Below are 20667 nucleotides of genomic sequence, written 5' to 3' on the forward strand. Positions count from 1 at the left end.
CCTTCAGAAAAGGATGCTTACGTAGTAAAGTTGAATTGCTTATATAAAGTTGATTGACACTTGTGAACTAGTCTCATTTGCTTCCTTTATTCGTACAACCTAATTCCATTAGCACTGGATTTCAAATGAACACTGATCTGATCAGGACTTTAACAGGAAAACCAAAACTCCTGACTAGAGGCAGGACCTCTTGGGATTATTCCAGATCACATTGAGAAATAGAAAACTTCTGGTTGCTTTCCATTAGGGTAAGAGAAATCAGGCACATGCTTGGTAGTCAGTAGGATACTGTGAGCTGTTCGAATGATTTTTCTCTACATTTACATCCAACTTGTTTGATTCTTCAATCCAGAAAATATTTGTTGATTTTTTAGCCAAACTGGGTGGTGAATAACTAGATAAAATAATTCAGACCAACCCAATCAAAAGTTTCAATCTGTATGTACTATTTTATAAAGCTATGGCAGAGCAAACCAGCCCAGATTGAAAGCAAATCAAGTCAAAGCCAGTAGTGAATCAGTAGTGGGCCTGGGCCTGTTAGTGACCCTTATGCTGTTAGCCTAGGAAAGATCACTGACAATATACTACAAGACACTTTGCCAAGCATCTAAGATTTTTTGTGCCTGAGACAATTTATCAAAAACCTCATCCAGAGAAATAGACCTGAAGCACTTCTTCATTTGGGAGATTTAGGGGAAACTGTGAGACATCAAGATTAGCCCTTTTTCTAAAGAGGTACCTGGGAGCTGTCATCTGATAATTTTCCATTTAAATTAAGTCAATGCCAAACTCAGTTGCTTCTCATTTGCTGAAATACAAGTAATCCAGTATTCCCTAAAGTTCATACCCTAGAGCAAAGCTCTATTAATGGAACACCAGTTGTAACTCTGGGCTCAATGTTGCCTTCTATTCTCTCCTATTTTCTCTTACTGGCAAATAAAGAAAAAGGAATCTCAACTAATTTCATGATATATTTTCACATGATTTTTTTTTGCACACATTAGTCATTAGCACATTTAGGGATCTCATTATTGTCCTGACTCCCTTTCTATTATTAAAATGATTGATATTTCTAGGCAAATATCCTAACAGAACTGTTTATCTTCATTTTGGTTTTGTACTTGAAATTTGTAAATAATTATGTAAGGACAAAAGTGCTGCATTTTCCTTTTTTTTTTTTTTTTTTAATTTAGTGGATTGTTACAAATGCTCTAAGGTTGCTTAGTACTTTTTTTTTCTTTCTTTTTTGGAATATAATTGATTCTTGGGGCAGCTAAGTACACAGTGGATAGAGTGCTGGAGTCAAGTGATGAGTTCAAATTTAACCTTAGATACTAGTTATATGATGCCAGGCAAGATATTTAACCCTGTTTGCCTCAGTTTCTTCATCTGTAAAACAAGCCAGAAAAGGAAATGGCAAATCATGCCAGTATCTTTACTAATAAAACTCCATGGTCGTGGAGTTATAAAGAGTGGGACACAACTAATTGACCAAAAAGCATCAATAATAAAATTCCAAAAATAAAAATATCAGCTGGCCTATTTGCATAAATAATCTATAATTTCCTTACCATGGAGAATTCCAAGTGTAGGAACTTCCTCCACTAAAGAAGATTACAACTTATCTCTTACTTAATAGATAATGGAATCTTCTCAAATAAAGAGAAATACTCTATTTTTGTCCAGGCTCACAAAACTAGTAAGCATCAGAGGCAGGATCTGAATATAAATTGTACTGACTTCAAGTATAGTACTCTCTTGACTACACCATGCTGTTATTAGGACCTGTTACTTTATCCCTATGAATATCCAGAGGAGATGCTGAAAAGATCTGTGGGAATATATAATATCACTTTATATTTTCTCTCATCATTTCCACTTCATACTAATGTTTCCAGTTTAACCAACCTCACATACAACAGCAATAATCACAATTTAAATGGAAGTTAGCTCTCAGACCCACAGGACCATTTTACCTTCTGCTCACTGGGAGTAAATGTGCCTGAAGCCAGCAAAAGTCATTTGAGACACCAAACAGCTTTTTCTTTTCATATGCAAAAAAAGGAACGTTGAAAATCAAATTAAAAGCAATTGCCCTCAGATGCAGAGTGCTCTTATAAGAACACCAACAATTTTATTTATTTATTTTTTTTTACTAAATTTTTTTTGGTGGTAACATTTTTATTGTTAATGGGAAATGCTTTAAAAAAAACCCAAATAGATGCTGTGACAGCATCTCCTAGGGTGCTCCATCTGCTCCCCCTTCTCTGTACAGCCCATGGATACATGTTTCCAACTGGAAAAACCCCTCACAGCCTGTGGTGTTTCAGGAAGGCCCCCAGTAAGATGACAATAAATTGCAGCTTCTGGCTAAACAGAGACAGTCAAGAAAATAAATGGCAAGCACTCATTACCAAAGTCAACGAGCTTAACTCCTCCTTCTGTTGTTAGAAGAATGTTGTTCCCCTTGACATCTCGGTGGATAATCCGGTTGTTGTGTAAGTGCTGAAGACCCTGCATAGCAAAAGCACCACCATCATGATGGCAGGCAGGAAAACATTAGCACTCTTATTGGGAAAGAATCATCCTGTTATTTTAAAAAAAAAAAAAAAGTCTAATGAATACAATCTCCTCTTGGGCTATCCAAATATTTGTCTGGGGATCACTTTGGAGACAAACTCCCTCCTTCCTTCCTCCCCTACTGCCCTCCATAACCAACATTATTGTTGAGTTTCCATACAATAAAATATAGCATTTCCATAGTGAATGCATTAAAAACAGGGATGGACAAAGCGCACCTTCTGCTTTCATGATGGGCTTGATGGGTATGCTTACCAAAAGTGCCCCATACAAGATATAAGAGATTATAGCTTCATCCAACCGCTGCCCACACTTCAGCAGGCCTTTGACAAGATCCGTGACAGAACCTCCATTACACAGCTGTGAGAGAAAGGATAGGAAAAGAAAAAAGAGGAGGCAAAAACAAAGACTTTTTGATTATTCACCAAACTTGTTTTGATTTTTAGAGTTTAATAAGTAAATCCTCAGCCCAGAAACCCCAGGTCAGATTAATAAGAAGTCAGCTTTGCATTGTACATGTTGATCTAGTTCCCATACAGGGACACTTTAGTCAAGATAATGATTTGTGATTGATAGCATAATCAAAAAGATGTCATAAAATTAACTGCAAGAGAAATATTTTTTTAAATCAGACTTTATCTTCGAGTTGGGAAGGAGGCACATAAATTTATAGTCTGATGCTTTAGGGGAGTATTTCAATATTTCCTTTCTTGATGAGCTGTGTCTTTAAAAAAATATTTTTCAACTTTTTTCGGGGATGAGAGAGATGAGAAAAGAATAGAAGAAGCAAGACTGATGCACTTGATAACTGGGAAGTAACAAATTACAGTCATTTCAAACCTTTACTCCATCAGTGTTCCCACTGGCAGGCAATATAAACCTGGCAGAGGCCATATCTCTGTGCTCAGATTTGATGGCATGTGCTGCCAACAGCTTAGATGAAACATTCTGATCTAAAGAGGAAAAATAGCACTATGTGCTTCCCATTAATTGGGTACCATATATCAAAGTTTGTGTCAGGGTAAAGGACCAATACAATTAGGACCCATATAAAGTTATTTTTATTTATATCATTAGTTCATCACCCTCAGGATTTTTCAAATCACCAGCCCTTCTCCTCTTTTTATAATTCTCCTCTATTTTCAGAGTTGTCATTGCATGCCATGTTGATGGTCATTACTTCATGGATCTTGGTTTGCCAGGCTGGAAATGCCTGTAGAAGCTACAGATTTTCTTCACTTGGACTAATATTTGTAATTTGGATTCTTGCTAAGAGGGAAACGTTTAGTTATGACTGAGGAGAAAGTAGCTAGGCACTTAGAACAAAAATAAAAAAATAGAGGAGCACATATGCAGTAAGTTATATGTATATTTTTCTATAAAACAGAGGGATTTATTAACACTTTAGCTAATCATTAAGTACTGATGTTTAAATTTTAATAGAAGACAATTGCATGCTTTTCATTTTCATTTGCTGTTTAGTCTCATTTTAGTCTTAAAATTTAAATTCCAATGGCTTACTAACTTTCTCTAGAACCAAATATAAATTCTATAAGGAATCTCAATCTATTTTTCCAGATTTATAAACACTACTACTCTTCATGAGCTCCCGGGTCCAGCAATCTTACTGTTCACAAATACATTCCAGCTCCATCTGGGCCTTTGATCTAGCTATCCCTCATTCCAGAAATGCATATATTCCTGCATATGTCTACCTTTTACAATTCTTAGTCTCCTTCAGGGTTCACCTTATATAATATATTCTATAGGAAACCTTCTTAAACTTCACGGCTACTTTTGCCTCCTCTTCCCCAGCCCCTCCACTCAGTTATCTAGTATTTATTTCAAACGGAGGCTGTGCTGTTTACAAGCTGACAAACTAGTCTCAGAGTTAAAAAGATCTGAATTCAAGCCCCATGTCTGACACATACTATGTAATCTTGGATAAATCATTTCACCTCTTGGTATTCCAAGAAATTTGATGATGATGATGATAATGATGATGATAATTAACTTCACTTAATGTATTCACCAAGTATTATATATATATATTATTCCATTTGATCTCCCATTATTTCTTGAATCTAGTAGGTGTTTGCTATTATAACCCCCCCATTTCATGGATGAGGAAATTGAGTCAAAAAAAGGTCAAATGTTTATGACTTATGGTGCCCATATCTGAGACATAATTCAAACTAAGATCTTTCTCATTCTAAGTCTAGCACTCTAAGATTCTAAAATGCAAGACAGGGGCCATTCCTCATTAGTACAGTGAATTTCCTTACTGGGAGTGTCCATTGATTTCAAACTCAAATGAAAATGTGCTTGCTGAATTGTACATAAGGATCTCTCATGGTACATTTTCACTTAGATGACCACATATTAACATTATCCATGTTGTGTTATATTTTACTTTGTTAAATACTTTCCAATTACATTTTAATCTGTTTCCATCTACTTTGAAATATTACAGGGCAGGCAGGCTGCATGTTTGACACTCTGCCCTAAACCCACAAAATCATAGATCCAGTCCAATATTTTTTAAGTAATATAAAAATACTCTCTCCAAAGAGAATTTAAAGCTAGGAATCCTTTCATTTCAATCTCGTATATTAAAATGTTCAAAAGAAGAGGTAAGGGGAAGGGAGTATTTTTAAATTTTAGTTTACATTGGAGATTAGCCACATCAATGTCAGATATCATCTGACTGATATGAAACATTAGCCAATTGTTACATATCACTGGTAAAATATTTGTAGAATAATGTAGCATTGACAAGTATTCTAACTTGATCTTTTTTGGAAGGAAGCCCTCTCTAGGAATCAGGACAACTCGGGAAACTAGGATTGGGATAATTTCTGTGAAGCTACATCATTACTTCCACTTCTTAGAACATTTTCTTGCTACCTCGAGGATATTTTCAGGATTTTATGTGCCATAAACCTCTCATCCCTGTAAGAAAAAGTGAAAGAACCAGACAACATCAGTGGGTAAAACTTATTCTTTCTATTGTGTAGATAACACATACATTTTCAGACTTTTCTGGGCCCAGTGCCTACCTCTGACATCTTCCAATGTGTTCTACTAAGGAAGGGAAGGGAAACATCAAAGTGAATATAAAATCTCAAGATAAAATAATTGCTTCATTCTACAAGTGCATTAGCATGAACTAATTAAATATCTTTAAAATGCTTTACTGAGAAAAGAAATATTACTGACTACTCACCCTACCCTGCTGTCCCCAAAAGGGTCTTAAGAATGAGCAATTACTTTTACATAAAACAATTGACATTAATAGATAAAATGCTATTTGGAACACAGGCTTGGGCATAGGAAATTGAGGGACTATTTCAATTATTCTATTTCCCAATTTCATGTAATGGATTGTACCTTTAGCCTGCTTTAAAACAAAAATGTTTTCAGTTTAAGGTCCGTTAATAATTTAGGTTATTTCTTAAACTCATTTTTCTCTTCTCTCCCAATAAAAAAGAAATAATTAGATGGACATATCAAAATGCGAAATAATTCTTGAGGTTTAAATCTCTGGGGCAGCCAGGTGGTATAGCAATTATAGTGCTGGATCCAGAGTGAGGAAATCCTGAGTTCAAGTTCTCCCCCAAACACATATTAGCTGTGTAATGCTGGGTGAGTTACTTAACCTCTACCTGCCTTAAGTTTCTTGTCTGTAAAATGGAAATAACAATAATATCTCCTCCCAAGATTGTTGTAATGATTAATTGAAATAATATTTCTAAAAGTGCCTATAGGCAGTACATATATATTAGCTATTCTCTATATAATCTAGTTTTTAAAAAGCACCTAAGGATAGTTGGTATCACACAGTCAAAGCGTGGCAAAACTATTTAGTGTAGAAATGTATGTGGTTCCATGAAAATTATATTAGGCAAATAGAGACTATATTATTCCATTCCTCTCATTTTACAGATGTGGATACAGAGACTCGGGGAAATAATGAAAGTTAACTAACCTAAAACCTAACTGAATAATCTTCCCATAATCTTTCCATTTCTTCCATAATCTTTCACTTGAAGGTTCTTGCTGTTATAGTTTCTCCAAATCAAGACTTGGGAAAGAGATCATCATCTAGACAATTGCAAATAATCCTACATGGATTTAAGTAGAGAAGCTATCACAAGAATAAAGCCAGAGGAAATATAGAACCCTTATTTCCCAACTAAGCTTTGTGGCTATATGGTTGGGAAGGAAAAAATAAGAACAAAAGAACTCTGTTGAATAGCGCTATCAGAGGTCTTGTGGTCTGGTGATCTCTCTGGAAACTCCCTGTTGCAGGACATGGAAGCAATTCCTTTGCCTCTATTAGAGACCTCTGTTGTTGCCACTTTAGTATTATCCTGTCATTCAGTCTTTGTGACCCTGTGGGCCCTACTATTCATGGGGTTTTCTTGGCAAAGCCACTGGAGTGATTTCTTCCCAGAGGATTTAAGGCAGACAGAGGTAATTTGCCTAGAATCACACAGCTATTAAATGTCTGAGGACCTCATTTGAACTTGGGTCTTCCTGATACTGAGCCCAGCTCTCTATCCACTGAACCACTCAGTAGTCTAAAGTCCTTTTTATTTTAAATTGACAACTACTTTACCCCATCCTCTCTTTCAGCTTCATAACTGTACCATGAGGAATGCACAGGGATGAGGTGGACCTCAGAGGCAGGTAACCTAGGCAGATATCTACATCATCTCCCTTGAAAATCAATAAATCACACAATTCCTTATCCAGATAATGTCTTCCTCATCTCCTACCATGAACCTGCTTCTGTGCTTTAAAATCCCACAGTACTCCCTCCTTTGGACTTAAGCATTCTTAAATACAAATGTAGCAGAGGATATGTACACTTTCTAGCCTTTCTGTTTATCAGATTAGCCACACTAATCACAGAAAAGAGCATCCCTTCCCATCAATGAGCACAATAACCCCCATAAGGAGTCAACCCCGAGGATAGATTTTATAGGAACTTCAAGCTACTCCATTCACTAGTGTGTAAAATGTGCACCTGGTGCTGAGACAGAGGTCAAAATGTGTCCTTAGTTTCCATAGTAACAAGTAAAAGAAATGCTTTTAGCCAGATAGCTCAGGAACCTTTAAAGTTACCATTAAAAATAAGTACTTGTATCACCCTCCTTTCCAAATGTAAGTGTTGTCTCCCCTGCAATATAGTGACCGAGAACCCCAGGGAGCAATCCAGGGACTGACTGAGGAGATTCTGGAGAAGGGGGAGAAGGAAGGGGCTAGATGGTCCCCTCCTCTTCCCTCTCCCTCACTAGGTCTAAGCTGAGTTGAAAGAAATATATGTACCAAAGCTCTGTAGGATCACAGACCTATCTAGATCTAAAAAAGGACCCCAAAAATCATCTAGTCCAACACCCTCCCTTTACAGATGAGGAAAATGAGGGCCAGGGACTTTAAGTAGTGTGCCTAAAGTCCCACAGAGAGTGTCAGAGATGATTTTAATCCAGACCCTCTGATTTCAGAGCCAATATTCTTCTTACTATGAATGTCTTTAAGCCCTTGAAGAAATACAAGAATCTTTCTTTGAACAAAAATAGTGTTTTTGTTATTACAGATCTGTAGCCCAAGCAACTATCCGCATCAGGTACACCCCAGAACAATTCACAGTTCTGCTGTTAAAACTCTACAGAGAGAAAATAAATAAAATACTATGTGATGATCAGAAAATCCCTGGAATTTCCCCAAAAAACTACACTACTGCATCTCTCCAGTCCTACTTTGACAACAACCCAAGCTGCAAGAGAGTCTTAACTCAGCAATATGTCATATCCAGCAAGCTGACCTATAAACTTTTTTTCCCATTTCTCCAACAGCCCACCTAAGAATTGAGCATTCATTTTGTCATCACAATCAACACTCAGCTGCAGGTCAGAGAACAATGAGCTCTCATTACGCAGGTGTCTTTTGTTTGCTTAAATGTCTGTGTGGTTGAGGGCCTACCGGCCTGCCTTCCAGTGAATATCATAAACATACAATTAAACTGCCTTGAACCCCTTAGGAGGAAGGTGTTCTGGAAAGTTGACAATCCCACTAGAGAACTCTGAAAGTGCAGGGGATGGGCTATTCAGCGCCTAGCCCTAGTCAGAGAAGAGAAATGCTAGTTGACATTGCTTAGCAAAAAAGGGTGAATCACCTTGGAGGCACACCAGGGAACTATCTATAAAGGAATAAAATAAAATAGTCCCCTTAGAGTTGGGGGAAGGAAGGGAGGATGCAACCAAGCCTCTTCTTCCACCCCTGAAGCTGGAAAAAGTGGCAGCTCCTTCATTCCCTCCCACACAGCTGACAATCTGTTTCAGAGTATGTTTCCATTCCCATAATCCTCCCTACTCTCTTATCATCATCAGGATGATATGGTTGCTTAGAGAATCTTGAGTTGAGTTTAATGAGCATTTTCATTGTCTAGATCTAAGAAAAATAGAGAAAGTCATTTACTCTTCACAGCAGTTTTTAAAAACACACATAGGAGAATTCTGAAAGGCCAGGTACAAACCTGAAGCCTCTGCAGTCATAATGCCTGACTTTGTAGCAAAGGGAGATCCTTGAAAGTAAAAAAAAAAATATATATATATATATATATATATATATATATATATATATATATATATATATATATACACACACACACACACACACACACACATATATATATTGTATCCCAACAACTTTCCTTTAAGATCCTTTCCCTGTAGTGCCCCCCCAATGTTTGCCATTGGAAAAATTCAAAGGATCATAGAACTAAGACTATTGGAGATCCCAGAGATCTCCTAGTCCAACCTCATCATTTTACAAGTGAAGAAACTGGCACTCAGAGAAGTTAAGTAGCAGAAATGAACCTAGGTACTTTGACTCCAGAGCAAATTATTTCCTCTGTACCATGCTACTTTTCAGCACTCCTCCAACTTCTTTCCTAAGCCTTTTGTTATTGGTGTCACTCCGAATCACCTATTTTCCTCTTCATCTTAGACCCAAGATTCCCTGGAATTGTTTTCTGCTCTGACCCACCTGCTGTCTCACATAGTCCTCCAAATTTTTCCCAATTCACTTTTCATCAATCAAAACTGCTTTATCCTCTTTGCCATTTTAACCTAGACTGCCACAGTTAATGACCTAAAAATGTGACAAACAAATTCACTACAATGTATTACAAGTAACAATGGCCTAAATGTATTTCCTTCTCAAGATTTTTACCTCCTACCAAATTATTTTCAATGCTTTTAACCAAAATGTGAATTTGGGGCACTGGAAGATGAAGACATTGGGTCAGAGAAATCTTTTCGAGTTATTTCAATATGTTCTAAATTCATCTTTGTCTAAACCAAGGCTTTTTAAACTTCTACTTGCAGTCCCTTTTCCTATGACAATAGGTAAATAGGTATATAAAATAGTTATACAAATCAAACATTTATTGATAAATAAATCATAATTTCACCTACATTTAATTACAAGACACCATATGAGGACATAATCCACAGATTAAGAAACTTACTTCTAGATCTTATCCTAAAATCTAAAACCTAGAACTCTGAGAATGCTCTAGATTTTAAAATATATTACTTCTTCAACTAGGTGCACAAATAGAGGGAATTATTTTAAAATTCCAGTCTCATTTCCTCCTGCCTCAAACCATTATTTTCATATTGAATGCTGAATACTAACCTAAAGCTTCTGTGATTGAAGAAAATCCATAGTTAATAGCTGTCAAAATTCTCCTTCCATTGAAATTTTAAAGAGAAAAACAACTGGCCTGCCCTTACTAGAACACAAGCCAAATATTTTTCTGGGCTGTAAGATTTTCATGAAGATGTAATTTCTTCTCATTACATTTGATTTAGATGGTTTCCCATCATAAAACTTAAAGATCTTTCCCTGAGTTTTTTCATATTTAATATTCATTGAGCACAAAACTTATTCACAAATTTTTCCACAGCATATTGCCTATGAATTTGTTTTCTCTTCATCTCCCAAATGAACTAGCTGTCTATCACAGGAGGACTCTATTTTTTGTTAACAATTGGTAATGCACTTTGGAAATGACATTTTTATTTGCTTTTGTTTTTTGAGTTGAGGTGATTTAAGGTGCCTTTTAATAAGATCTTTCCATCCTCCAGAATTGCTCCATAGCATAACTTCTCACCTGGTCTTGCATATAAATGAATATAGGAAAAAAGAGGGAGAGTGGTAATAGCAAAACCAACATAAATCTTCACCTCAATATTCTGAATGAGTAGGACAATATTCAATAGAACATAACTTTCTTTTGGGAAATGTTTTTCATAAACTCTCTCCCAAAATTCATGACTAAAATCCAAGGAAACAGAAAATTCAAAAAATATGATATAGATTTGATATTGTATGACATATAATATAGACTGGCACTGTTTGCAGAACTGATTGCTTAAGCAATCAATCAAGCATTTACAAAGTGTTTATTGTGGACAAAGTTCTAAGGATAAAAAGGAAAAGCAAGAAACATACCCTGCCCTCAAGAAGATTAGAGTCTAGCTGGGGAGACAATATAGAAATGAGTAGTTTTACACAAGATACACTGAGTAGCTAGGTCATCTTAAAGGGAAGACACTAGCAGCTAGGGGAAAGCCTCTTGCCAAAGTTTGAGTTGAATCTGAAAGATAGCCAGGGATTCTAAGAGAAGGAGGTGAAGAGATAGAACATTCCAGGCATGGGGTGTAGGCAAAATTAGGAAATGGAGTGTTATGTTTAAGTGGCAGCATGTACCAGGGAAGAATAATCTTTAAGAAGCCTGGAAAGATAAGAGTGATCCAGTTATAGAAAAGTTTAAATGTCAGAATATTTATATTTAATTCTAGGATATTAGGGACTATTTACCTGGGCAAGAATTGGAGGGAGGGAAACCACTATGGAAGTGGAGCAATGAGGAGAGGCTTGAGGCAGGAAGACTTAATTTCAATAGTTCAGTCTGAAAGGTGACAAAAGCCTAAAATAGAGTAATGGCTTTGTGAGTGAGAAAAGGGGGATAGATAGATAGATAGATAGATAGATAGATAGATAGATAGATAGATAGATAGATATGAATAATACTGTGAAGTATAAATGACAAGATTGGTAAGTAATTGGATAACTGAAGAATTGGATAAGTAGTCAGTGAGAGTGAGAGTAAGAAGTCAAATGTGACCCTAAGATTTCAAATCTGGATGATTGCAACAAGGGTAGTTCCTTTGACAACAAAGGGGAACATCAGAAGAGGGATAGATAATTGCTTGTTGGGGATTTTGTGTTGAGGATTCCTGTTCTAGGAGAGATTGGATTTAGAGCCTCTGAGCCTTCACAATATTCTAGGTACATAAAGCAGAGAAGCAGATATGCATCTCTTATAAAAGGTCCACAAAATATTTCCATGATCACTGGGGAGACTGAAGAGAAAAAGTAAAAGTAATCTAGGATATTAAGAAATCAATTAGTTCTAACTATAAGGTAATGGCCTCATTAATTCATTAAAGGATATGTTTAAATAGTTTTAAGAGACAAAAGAAGGAAAAAAATAAGCTATTTGCATTGGCACTCCCAATCCCCTCCCACTACCATCTTTTGAAAATTATTATTAAAATGGTATTATAAGTACTTTATTGACATAAAATATGTTGCACATATTACCTCATTGCAGAGGAGCATACATTTAGGGTTAGGAAGGACCTTTGAAGGTCATCTAATGTACTTTCCTCATTTGCAGATGAAGAAATTAGAATAAAGAATGTATGTGATTCACCAAAGATCACACAGCACATAAATAGAAGGATCTGAATCCCTATTTCTCTGAATCCAATAACTGTCAAGGACACCAGCAACATTCCAACTATCCAGCTTTGAAACCTCAGTATGATCCCTAACTCCTTGCTCTCATTCATTTAATATTTCTAAGCATAGAGGTCGCCTTTCCTCCACTTACATGGCATGCTGTTTATATCATTGGAACCTTTTGAAGTCAATAATGAAGTATTCTTCATTCTCACTTGCTAAATGATGTTGAAATATATGAGATAATTTGCACAAGGTCACAAATCTGGAAAATTTATTGCCCTCCCATGTCCCACGCTACCAGGTGCTCAGGAATCTCATATTCTCTTTTGGCTTCCCCCCCCCCAAAAAAATAATAATAATAAGGAACCATCCCAATTTCTTTTTCCCAACAAACTATTCATCTTGAGACTACTTTTCTTAGAATCTTCCTTGCTCTCTAGTTGATAAATGGACAAAAGATATGAATAAGTTGTTTTAAGATGAAGTTAAAGTTATCTATAGTCACATGAAAAAAATCTGTACATTAGCCTTGATTAGAAAAATGCAAATTAAAACAACTCTGAGGTACTACCTTACTCCTATCCAATTAGATATGACAACAAAAGAAAATGATAACTATTAGAAATAATGTGGGGAAAATTGGGACACTAGACTTTTGTCAGACTTGTGAATTGATCCAACCATTCTGGAAAATAATTTGGAACTATGCCCAAAGGGTTAGAAATCTATGCATTCCCTTTGAAACAGCAACAGCACTAGCGAGGTCTAGGAAAAGAACACACACACACACACACACACACACACACACACATACACACACACACACACACACATATCAGCTCTTTCTTGGTGGCAAAGCATTGGAAATTGAAGGGATGCCTATCAATTGGGAAATGGCTGAACAAGTTGTAAGTAATAGAATACTATTGTGCTATAAGAAATGACAAGAAGGATACTTTCAGAAAACCTGGAAAGACTTATATAAAGTGATACAAAGTTAAATGAGCAGAACCAGAAAAACATAATACATAGTAACAACAATATTATGTGATGATCACCTGTGTATGACTTAGCTATTCTCAGCAATACGATCCAAGAAAATTTCAAAGGACTGATGATGAAAAATGCTGACTACATCCAGAGAAAGAACTGATAGGGGAGTCTGAATGTAGGGTTGAAGCATACTAGTTTTCATTTTTTTGTTTGTGTTTCCTTTCACAACATGACTAATATGGAGATATGTTTTGCATGATTACACATGTGTCACCTATATCAAATTGCTTGCCATCTGGGGTGGGGGAGGAGGAAAGAAAAGAATTTGGAACTCAAAATTTTATTTTTTTCTCTATTTTTAACTTAATTTTTCTTGTGAGTTTTTATGTTTATTAGGATGAGAGATCTATATTTTCTTTCTTTTTTATTAAAGCTTTTTATTTTCAAAACATATGCATGGATAATTTTTCAATATTGTTCCTTGCAAAACCTTTTGTTCCAAATTTTCTCTCCTCCCTCTCCCTAGATGTCAAGTGATCCAATATATGTCAAACATGTTAAGATATATTTTAAATTCAATGTGTATATATAAATATGTGTATTTATACAGTTATCTTGCTATACAAGAAAAATTAGATCAAAAGGGAAAAAAATGAGAAAGAAAACAAAATGCAAGCAAACAACAACAAAACAAGTGAAAATGCTATAGTTGTGATCCACACTCAGTTTCCACAATCCTCTCTCTGGGTATAGATCATTGGAACTGGCCTCAATTATCTCATTGTTGAAAAGAGCCACATCCCTCAGAATTGATCATCTTACAATGTTATTGTTGCTATGTATAATAATCTCCTGGTTCTGCTTGTTTCACTCAGCATCAGTTCATATTAGTCTTTCCAGGCCCCTCTGAAATCATCCTGATGATCATTTCTTATAGAACAATAATATTCTATAACTTATTCAGCCATTCTCCAACTGATGAACATCCACTCAATTTCCATATTCTTGCCATTACAAAAAGGGCTGCCACAAACATTTTTGCATATGTGGATCCCTTTCTCTCCTTCAAGATCTCTTTGAGATAAAAGCCCAGTAAAAACACTGCTGGATCAAAGGGTATGCACATTTTGATAGCTCTTTGGACATAGGAATTCAAAATTTTAAAAAAGCAAATGTTATTAATTGTTCTAAATGTAATTTGGGAAAAACTTATTTAAAAAAATAAAAAGAATCCTCCTAGCTACCACATGATTTTAATGACGCATGCGTTATCCTCCCAAATTAGAAACACCTTAATCCAGTTAAAATGGTTGGCTCCTTTTGAAGATCCTTGCAAAATGACATTAACTTTGCATATTTAATCCTTAGGAATCTATGATTCATTGGTATGACTCTCCCTCACTCCCACAGACTCCTACCTTGTGACAATCCTCTATCAGAAGGCTGTCAAGGGGCAGCAGACAAGACATAAAGCTGTCTTTGTGAAATATCATAATTGAAATATTCATCCTGTACCTACAGTGAATCTTCTGATGATGAATACAAAGAAGTGACATTAGAAATTTCAAGCATTTGACAGCTCTGTAAGGGTGACAGTTTGGGTCAGGTAGCCATTGATTTTATCTATACATAAAGCCAGATCTAGAAATAAAAATTTTGGTTAAACAGAAATCAAGAGTGAGTTTTGAAAGAGTATTTCCTCTTAAAGAGGGAAAAAGGCCTAGGGATGAGGAGGAATGTGGTTATTGCTGTTCGTCCTTTATTCACAAAAAGGATTGTGATATATCAGGGAGATGATGCCATGACAGTCAAGTAAGTTAGATTTGAGGGAGGGAGGGCTCTGCAATGTCACTTACCTCACTTTTCCCTCCAGAGACTTTGGGGTTCAGTGACCAGATATAAATAAAGGGGACTGAAGATGGCCCTAGATGCAATGGGAGACCTTGGCTTCTTAAGCTAAGGTCTTCAACAAGTCTCAGTTTGACTGAGGTTGCACCCATTCAGTGATTAAGGCCAGGTAGCATCTGAGGCAAAGAATCTCCTTTTTCAAAGGTCAAATGTAAATAGCAGTCATTTCTACTTTGGCCAGAAACCCGGAGGGTCTTCTTCTCCCTGAGAGGATGACTTTGTAATCAGAGGCCTGAATGCATGTCCTACTTCTGACACATTCCTGCTATATTGGTGCTTAAGGCAATTCTCCACATCTCTGAGTTATAGAGAGTGGTCCAATTACACTGCTAAAGGGAGTTTCCTCAAGTGAAAGAATTCTAAATCATAGCCCTAAACCCTATTTCTTTCCAAACCCCTAAAAAGAAAATAAATCCTCATGAATCAAGATTATATGTTTATTTAAAATAATAGCAGTATCTGGACATTCAAGAGTTTCAAATTAACTGAACAAATTTCCTGTATCCCTGATTCCATCAACAATGTATCTGAAAAGGGAACAAAAAATGAAAGGAATTATATATTTTAAAGGAATAACAAGTTGTGCAAAATAGATTTTCAGTTTTATATGCAACCACTTTTTTATTATACTATGTTATGGAAATGTTTGTTTTATTCCATAAATTAAAAATAAATACATTTTAAAGGGAAGGAAATGAAAAATTTAAATAATTAACATCAACAAAGATTTGGAAACTAGATTCAATGATGCCTTTCAGCCTCTGAGAAGAAAACAACTATTTTATGGACTTAGTGAAAGTGAAATCCAATCTATTGGGTAGCTGGGCACTTGCTCAGTGACCTGTATGTGGAGATAGAAACAGCAATATGCTGCTACCCACATTAATGTGGCTCATATCAGTCTACTCTGTGAGTTCTACTAGTGCTATGCATATGGCAGAAAATGAGTCCAAAGCCATCATCCCTACCACAAATGAAGTTAGTCAATGGGCAATTATTAGGAACTTATTCTTTGCTAGGCGTTGAGTTAAACTTTGAGTAGCCAAAAAAAAAAAAAAAAGCAAAAATAATTTCTTATTCTAATGAGGGGGAGAAGGGCAAACAATTACATTTACACAGTTTATATACACAGTAAATTGGAGATAATCTCAAAGGAAAGGCTCTACAATTAGGCATGATCAAGAAAGGCTTCTTGCAGAAGGTAGGACTTAGATGAGACTTGAAGGAAAGGCAGGAGTCAGAAATGAGACACAGAGTATATCCAGTGAAGATGCCCACAATAAGAAGATAAGAGGATCTTGTTAAGACGAAAGTCAAAGAGGCCAGTGTTGCTAGAAAGGTAGGAAAGGGTCAGATTGTGAAGGGCTTTTAAATGCTAAAAAGAGAATATTATATTTGATTCTGGAGATAAAAAGAAGTCACTGGAGTTACTGAATGGGGAAAGAGGGTGTGACATGATCAGACCTGTACTTTATGAAGATCTCTTTGGAAGCTTATGTGGAGGATGAACTAGTGTGGGGAGACGCATGAGGCAGGGAAAGATCAGAAGGTAGATTGATTCCAGGCATGCCAAATGGAGACAGACTTTATTATATAATAAAGCAGTGTGGTGTCATGGAAAAATCTGAATCTGGAAGTCAGAAAACTCAAGTTACAATTAATTGGCAATCAGAACTTAAGCAAGTAAATAAACCTCTCAGTTTAGTCATCAGTGAGAAGATTAGATTGGATTAAATGATTTATAAGGATCCTTCCAGCTCTGTATAATATTAGCCCATGATTCATTTTGTAGTTCTATATAAAATGTCATTGAAGAAACTGGAACTAGCAAATCCAGCAGTTGACCTGTGTGACTTAATTGCCACAGAAAGAACCCTGAAACTTCCTACAGTCTATGCCAGCAAGTCTGTCCCATCTAAAGAACAACTTTTTTGCAAAAATCATAAACTCCAAGTATATTATATTGCAGGGGTGCGTGTATAATTCAGTGTGTAATGGCAGCCTAAGTATCTGATGTTGAACATAGGACAATGGGGAGGTGGGTGGTAAAAAGCTTGTCCACGGCTCAGCTCACACTTTTAGCCTGCTTCTCATTTTACACTGGCACAGGGAGCCTTTACAGAGATATCCAACCTATATTTATGAGGGTCACTATTTGGTTATTATCCTTAACAAGCAATATTCATTTGAGAATCAATATAGTAAATAGATCTCTGGTTGACTAGTCTGATCACATTTACAAGGAGGTCTAGTCACCAGGCTAGAGCAGAAACAAAGGTAGCTGAAATTTTTCAGTTTGAATAGCAGAAAATAGAAAATTCTAAAAAAACAAAACAAAACAAAACAAACAAACAAAAAAAACAACTTCCCTAAATAATAAAAAAATTAAAAAAGAAGCAGAAACTTACACTTTCTGATTAATGACTTAAATCCTGCAATGCAACAGTATGGAAGATTACTGAATCTTTAATTCCAGAAATGATAACTTTATAATTTGGAGAGGAGGGTAATAGAACTTTTTTTTAAATTTTAAAGTCACATTTCCAGGGTAAAAATAGTTTCTAAAACATAAGAGGAAAGTACATAAATATTCTACTGGAAACTAATTAGTCAACAAAATAGTTACAGATTTCCTGGATGCCAAACCCTTCAATATCCTAGTTTGGGAAGGGAAATCATTAATGGGATAGAAATGATCAAGCTTTTTTCTCTTTAACCTGATCATCCCTTAGAGCTCACATTTGACTTTCACAAATTCAGTCTATATAATAGCATAGCCAATTAATACAGTCCTGAGGCCTATCCAAAATCAGATGGTAGAACAAAAAGGAATGGAGAGTCTAAGGGAAATTGGACAAACTGCCTTTCCTATTTTAATTTTCTTCCAACTATCTCCAGCACTTCACATTTGTCCCCTGAATAAGCATTGATCTAGAAGAACAATGGTTCTTAAACTTTTGTTCTCTGTTTCTTTGTACTATTAAAAATCATTGAGGCTCTGTACAAATAATTTTATGTGAGTTATATTTATAGATCTTTACCATATTAAAATAAAAACTAATTTTGAATTGGTAGATCCTCTGAGAGAGTTTCAGAGACTCTCCATTATTCTCTGGATCACAGTTTGAGAAGCTCCGGTCTAGAAGTCCCAGATCTAAAGATATTCAAGTGAGGATAAATAGAGTTGAGCAACTAGTTAAAAATAATGGAGAAATTCTTCCCCTGTGTCCAGACACTAATATTTTTTTTTATCTTAACCCTATGTAGGGGATGGGGAAAGACTAGTACAAAACTAGTACATGTATATGGAGCCAATTTTTGCAGATTAAATGGAATTTAGGTTATCAAGTTTGTGAAAGTAAGATTTCTATCCCAATTTTCCAAGGTTTTGGAGGAAAAATATCTTTGCTAGTCAAAAGCCATTCCTTTCTACTATTATATATTCCGTTTTTAAAACAAGAATTCCAGGACTTGAAGACCAAGATAGGCAAATGTTTTAAGCAACAAGATGTGCTTATAACTACAGAAGATGATGGACTTTTTTTTAAGATCTCTGTGTCTCTTAAGGGTCCACTTATTAGAGAAAGGACAATAAGTATAATCGGTTGTCCAAATGGTCAAAACATTTGGTTGCAAATATTATTTCCAAGAAAAAGCACCTTATCCTTCATAAGTTCAAAGTGAACACCACTGGTGCTAGTGCCTATTACCGATACTTTCAGCTTAACTCATCTCCTCTTACCTCTAGGACTAGCCATAGCTGTCCGCCCACATGTTGGTCAGCTTTATAAAACATTCCATAAAATTTTACCACATTTGGATGGTTGGGAAGAAATTGTAAAATGTTGTATTCTGCTTCAATCTCTTCATCCATATCCTAAAAAGGAAGAAAAGCATATGTTGGATTAAGTCCATCCCTCCAAGGAGAGAATACAAATTTGATATTTATTTAAATATTTAATAAAATATATTTGCACAATAACTTGAATGTCACTATCATCACAATATCTCCAAGACATTTTGGCTTAAAATATGTGAACGTTTAGGTCCTGATTAAGAATCACCCATCATCATGTTAATAGGATAACTTTATACGATTCTCTTTTTCCTGTGATTATTTTTTTAAAACTATATTATCAATGCAGTCAGCTGCTTAGCTCTAAGAGGCCTACTGCAGGACAGGATATACATAACCTCATTATGCACAAAGCAGGCCACATTATACCCTTGGTGCCTAGTACCCTGCAGCAAAGAAAAAAAAAAAGAGAGAGAAAGAGAGAGAGAAAGGCTCAATTTTCTTCACCCTGCTGAGGGAGAAAACAAGCACACATATTATTCCTTTATGCTGTCAACTCAATATGTCTGAATGTTTTGAGTTGGGGTCATTTTGTAATTACACTACTACCATCCAACAGCCATGAGTGACATAAATTAATCTTTCAAAGAGAATAATCTCAAAATGTAAGAATCCAGGTGTATGGCCTGGATTGTCAATAAGACAAAAACCAGGGAAATTTCTTTCCATGTCTCTTTCTCTTAGTTGTGATTATAACTCATTACCCTTTTTAAAATGCTTTCAAGTTCCTGCTGGGTTTCAGGGGAAAAAAAAGTGTACCTTTACAAAGGGCCAGGAAAATAAGTGGAAACTTCAGTGAGCATTAAAAAGAAGGGGGAAAAAAACCCATGTGATTGCTATTGCTAATTTTACTTACACTGATTGGATCCAGGATTTTTACAGCTGCAGGGCTCCCATCTTTCTTATTTGTTACTTTATAGACTTTTCCATATGTGCCTTTCCCGATGGTCTCTATAATCTCCCAGGTATCTGAGGGATCAGGAAGTGACTCAAGTCCAAGCATGCTGGTACTATATTGAAATAATCCATACAGCGGTTTCCTGTGGGGAGGAAAATTTGTCATCATCACTATTAGTGGACTGGAGAACATTCTTTTATAGAACAGGATGTTTCATAATAACAGTAATAATGACTTGCTGTTCAATCATTTCAGTCATGTCCCACTCTTCGTGATCTCTTTTGGGAACTTTTTTTAGCAAAGAAACTGGAAGGGCTTGCCATTTCTTTCTCCATTTCATTTTACAGATGAGGAAACTGAGGCAAGCAGGATTAAGTGGCTTGCTAAGGGTCACACAGCTAGATTTTAATTCAGGTCTTCCTGCCTCCAGGTCCAGCACTCTATCCACTGTACCACCTCACTACCCCAATGATAATAATAATAATTGGCATTTATATGATGCTTTAAAATTTACTCAAAAACCATACATGTTATCTTAACCTACTATTTATTTGCTTTTTTCTCATTTGTAAGATGAGAGAAATGGCCTGGATGGACCTGGGTGCCT

General features: G+C 35.9%; 1 protein-coding gene across 1 annotated transcript in view; it reads right to left on the bottom strand.

The window, feature by feature from the left end:
- MYO3B (myosin IIIB) overlaps positions 1-20667 on the bottom strand; it is a 679546-nt gene that overhangs the window by 570435 nt on the left and 88444 nt on the right. The window contains exons 2-5 of the mRNA XM_074302208.1: positions 20019-20202; positions 19049-19183; positions 2836-2940; positions 2415-2514 (exon numbers count right to left, since the gene is read on the bottom strand). Coding sequence (XP_074158309.1) covers positions 2415-2514; positions 2836-2940; positions 19049-19183; positions 20019-20202 — 524 coding nt within the window. The remainder of the gene's footprint in view (positions 1-2414; positions 2515-2835; positions 2941-19048; positions 19184-20018; positions 20203-20667) is intronic.

The sequence above is a fragment of the Sminthopsis crassicaudata genome, chromosome 3 (genome assembly GCF_048593235.1).
Source record: "Sminthopsis crassicaudata isolate SCR6 chromosome 3, ASM4859323v1, whole genome shotgun sequence".
Taxonomy (NCBI): domain Eukaryota; kingdom Metazoa; phylum Chordata; class Mammalia; order Dasyuromorphia; family Dasyuridae; genus Sminthopsis; species Sminthopsis crassicaudata.